The sequence below is a fragment of the Otolemur garnettii genome, unplaced genomic scaffold, assembly GCF_000181295.1.
Source record: "Otolemur garnettii isolate 467f Iridium unplaced genomic scaffold, OtoGar3 scaffold00134, whole genome shotgun sequence".
NCBI lineage: Eukaryota > Metazoa > Chordata > Mammalia > Primates > Galagidae > Otolemur > Otolemur garnettii.
The window spans coordinates 2,880,078-2,884,419 of record NW_003852529.1 but is presented as its reverse complement, the minus strand read 5'-3'; the positions used below and the strand labels follow the sequence as shown (position 1 = coordinate 2,884,419).

The 4,342-nt window shown below is 52.1% G+C and overlaps 1 protein-coding gene across 2 annotated transcripts in view; it reads left to right on the top strand.

Moving 5' to 3' along the window:
* Window positions 1-6: 6 nt before the first annotated feature.
* ANKRD13D (ankyrin repeat domain 13D) overlaps window positions 7-4,342 on the top strand; it is a 14,901-nt gene continuing 10,565 nt past the window's right edge. Inside the window, exons 1-6 of one of the 2 annotated variants that reach the window (XM_003798330.3) lie at window positions 8-159; window positions 690-825; window positions 943-1,067; window positions 1,704-1,749; window positions 1,833-1,976; window positions 2,211-2,400. In XM_003798330.3, coding sequence (XP_003798378.1) covers window positions 70-159; window positions 690-825; window positions 943-1,067; window positions 1,704-1,749; window positions 1,833-1,976; window positions 2,211-2,400 — 731 coding nt within the window. In that variant the 5' untranslated portion in view covers window positions 8-69. Of the gene's footprint in view, window positions 160-689; window positions 1,068-1,703; window positions 1,750-1,832; window positions 1,977-2,210; window positions 2,401-4,342 lie in introns of both variants that reach the window. The other variant, XM_023518288.1, reaches the window with a different exon arrangement.

The window sequence follows — 4,342 nt, the reverse complement described above, 5'->3', positions numbered from 1 at the left end:
GGGGGAGGCAAGGGGGCCGCCCCAGGCCCGAAGTCAAGGCGGGCCCGGGATGCGGCTCTGAGGCCCAGCATGGCCAACTCAGGCCCCACCTTCCCGCTGCACCGGCTGGTCTGGGCGAACCGGCACCGCGAACTGGAGGCCGCGCTGCACAGCCGCCAGGTGAGGCCCAGCGGAGCACCCGGCCCGTCCGCCGACTCCCACACGCGGGGCTGTGCTCTCCGTCCTCGAGGCCGCCCTTACCAGCTCCGCAACCCCATCGTGGCCGCCTCCCCAGCCTGATCCGAAGCCCAGGTCACCTGCCGTTCGCGCCTGAGCCCCTGGCCTTACCCTACTCATCTACCCACTCGCACTGCCCAAGACCCCAAACTCACAGCCGCATCACCCTGAGCCAGACTGACAGGAACCCCGGTCTTGGTCCCCAGGCCCATCCAAACTCTTGACATCCTACACCTGCACCGGCACCAGCACCTATGCCTGACCAGGCCGCACCACCAGGGCGCACCTCTGCCCCTCCCACGTGCCCCCTCGTGTCCCCTCCCGTCCCCTGCCAGGACATGCAGGCCACCCTCTGCCATCTTCCTGCCTACCACCCTTATTTCCCACAGTGACTCCCAACCCTGTTCAGCCCCATAGCCTTCCTCCCTGGCCTTTCACCTCCTGGCCTTTGCTGAGTGACCCATCTCCTTCAGCATGACATTGAACAAGAGGACCCCCGGGGGCGAACCCCTCTGGAGCTGGCTGTGTCCCTGGGAAACCTGGAGTCTGTGAGAGTCCTCCTTCGACACAATGCCAATGTGGGCAAAGAGAGCCGCCAGGGCTGGGCAGGTACTGCAGAGGGCAGAAAGACTCCCCCAGGGCTGGGAGCAGGGTTAGTGGCTGGGAGCGAGCAGCCAGGCCTGAGCCCATCAGAAGGGCTCCCCTCAGCAGCCTGGTGTCCCTCAGTCCTTCAGGAGGCAGTCAGCACTGGAGACCCTGAGATGGTGCAGCTGGTGCTTCAGTATCGGGACTACCAGAGAGCCACACAGAGGCTGGCTGGCATTCCAGAATTGCTGAACAAACTCCGTCAGGTACGGCAGGGCACAGGGATGTGGCCAGTAAGGATGGAGTATCACAGCAGGGGCCTACCCTGGTCACTCATTCTAGTCCTGGCCTTGGAGGGGTACCCAGCCTATGCAATATGTTTTAACATCTATCTGTCTCGACCCCAGGGTCATGTAGGGGACAGAGGAGTTCAGGCCCATAAGTTTGGGATGGGATTGGGCCCTTTGGAAGAGAAGCATTTGCCGGCATTGGGGGCCCTGGTGCCAGAAATTGCCAAAGAGCTTTAAGGCTTTGGGCCTCCTGAAAGTACAGATTTCCTGGAGAGAGGACTTCAGGTGTACTTGTTGGATGTGGCCTGAGTCCCTGGAATGGCTGAGACTGTGCACCCTTTTGGAAGCACACAGAGAGGCCAGGCTGGCTGACCACACTCCCTCTGAGGGGCAGTGGGCTCACAATGCTTATAGCCTCTTTGTACATACAGACTGTTTAAAGAACCCGCTTGGCCTGTCCTCTCCAGGGCAGGGGTGGCTGGGTATAGGTGAGCCATGACAGCACGTCAAGACTTGTGAAGGGTGGCTGGGCTGTGGACAAGAAGCTCCCAGGCCTATGTTGGCCGCCAAGCACCAGGCAGGGTCCTGACAGGCAGATCTGGTCTTTCTTAGGCCCCTGATTTCTACGTGGAGATGAAGTGGGAGTTCACCAGCTGGGGTGAGTGGGGACCCACTTGGCTTCCAGGGGATTGGCGTGGGGTCTTTGGAAAAGACCCCCAGTGACCTCAATACATGCTGCAGTGCCCCTCGTTTCCAAGATGTGCCCAAGTGATGTGTACCGTGTGTGGAAGCGGGGAGAGAGCTTGCGTGTTGACACTAGTCTCCTGGGCTTCGAGCACATGACCTGGCAGCGTGGCCGGAGGAGCTTCATCTTCAAGGGCCAGGGTGAGCTCTGGGTGCTCAATGCAGGCCTCAGATTCTCTAGCGGCTTGCAAGGACAAGCCTGTCCTTTTTGTCCCCTTTCCGGATATAGAAACTGAGGTTGGGGGTAGAGGGATCCAGGGGCTGAGGCAGACCCACTCAGTAGCAGGCGGCTGAGGGTGGCATGATGGTATTCTCTGCACTGGCTGGGCCTGGCACTAATTTGTGCCTCCTGATATATTCCCCACTGGTGGGCAGAGGCAGGAGCCCTGGTGATGGAAGTGGACCATGACCGGCAGGTGGTGCACACGGAGATGCTAGGGCTTACTCTGCATGAGCCTGAAGCACTGCTGGCCGCCATGCGGCCCAGCGAGGAACATGTGGCCAGTCGCCTCACTTCTCCTATTGTCTCCACCCACCTGGACACTCGCAATGTGGCCTTCGAGAGGTGAGTCAGGACCTGGTGCACAGTGGTAAGACAGGGAGAGGTGGCAAGAGCCATTGTTAGTGAGAGTGGGTTAGCTGTCCTGGAGGCTGCTCAGACTGTGGGGTGTCACCATCCAGTGTCTCAGACTGCTAGCAGGTGGGCAGGCTCCTGCTGCAGCATCTGAGCCATTGCCTGCCTGTCTCTACCAGCAGCTGTCTTCCTGGGGAAGAGCCGGGGGCCAGAGTATCCCTAATTTCTTGACTTCTGATCTCATGTTTTTCCATAAAGACAAGGATTTAAAAGCTAGGCATGGTGGCTCATGCCTGTAATCCCAGCACTCTGGGAGGCCAAGATGGGTGGATTGCCTGAGCTCATAAGTTGAAGACTAGCCTGAGCTAGAGTGAAACCCCATCTCTAAAAATAGCTGGGCATTGTGGCGGGCACCTGTAGTCCCATCTACCTGGGAGGCTGAAGCAAGAGAATTTTGCTTGAGCCTAAGAGTTTGAGGTTGCTGTGAGCTATGACGCCACGGCACTCTCCCAGGGTGACAAAGTGAGACTCTGTCTCAAAAAAAAAGAGACAAAGATTTAGGCTGAGTTTTGGGACCACTATTGGTACTAATATTGGCGTCTAATTAGTATAGCTGTCTTAGGGCAGAGGCCTTTGGGGATAACCTAGGCACTTGACCCTTCTTGCAAGAGTTTCTTCTCTGACAACATATTCCCCCAGTTACAATAACAGATTTTTGGGGAAAAATTTTTTTGAGAGAAAGGATGTCACTCTGTCACCCAAGTTGGAGTGCATTGGTGTGATTTAGCTCCCTACAGCCTCAAAGACCTGAGCTCAAGTGATCCTCCTGCCTCAGCCTCCTGAGAAGCTGGTACTATACGTGTGCATCACCACACTTGGCTAATTTTTAAATTTTTTATAGAGATGGTATTTCAGTATGTTGCCCATGCTGGTCTCAAACTCCTGGCCTCAATTGATTCTCCACCTCAGCCTCCCAAAGTGTTAAGATTATAGGTGTGAGCCACTGTGCCTAGTTTGAAACACTTTTAAAAAACAGCTTTGTTGAGATATAGTTTTATATGCCAGTAGATCACCCAAAGTGTACAATTGCATGGTTTTCATTTTATTATTATTATTTTTTAATAGCATTAATTAGGTTAGGAGTTGCATGGTTTTTAGTATACAGATTTATACATCACCACAGTCAGTTTTAGAACATTTTCATCACCTCAGAAAGAAAACCCCCATCCTTTAGCTACCACCCACCCAACTCCCATCCACTCACTGCCCAAGCCTTGAGCAACCACTAATCTATTTTCTGTCTCTATAGATTTCCCCCTTCTGGTCTTTCATGTGAATGGGATTTTATATATATTGTATATATATAAATATACATATTGTATACATATGTATATAAATAAATTATTTTATATATTTTATATTATATACATATGTATATAAATAAATATACATATTGTGTATAATATGTTGCCTTTTGTATCTAGTTTCTTTCTCTGAACATAGTGTTCATCCAAGTCCGAGCATATAACTACTTCATTCCTTTTTATGGCTTAATCACTTGGGTATATATCTAGTAGGAGTGGAATTTCTAGGTTACCAGTAACTCAGTGTTTAATTGCTTGAGGAACTGCCAGACTGTTTACCAAAGGGGCTGTGCCATTTTATTTTACATTCCCACTAGCAGTGCATGAGAATTCTAGCTTCTCCACATCCTCATCAACACTTGTTATTGTTTGTTTATTCATTCATTCATTTTTGGATTGTAGCCATCCAAAAATGCTTACTTGTTTTAATTTTTTTTTTTTTTTTTGTAGAGACAGAGTCTCACTTTGTCACCCTTGGTAGAGTGCCATGGTGTCACACAGCTCACAGCAACCTCCAACTCCTGGTCTTAGGCGATTCTCTTGCCTCAGCCTCCCGAGTAGCTGGGACT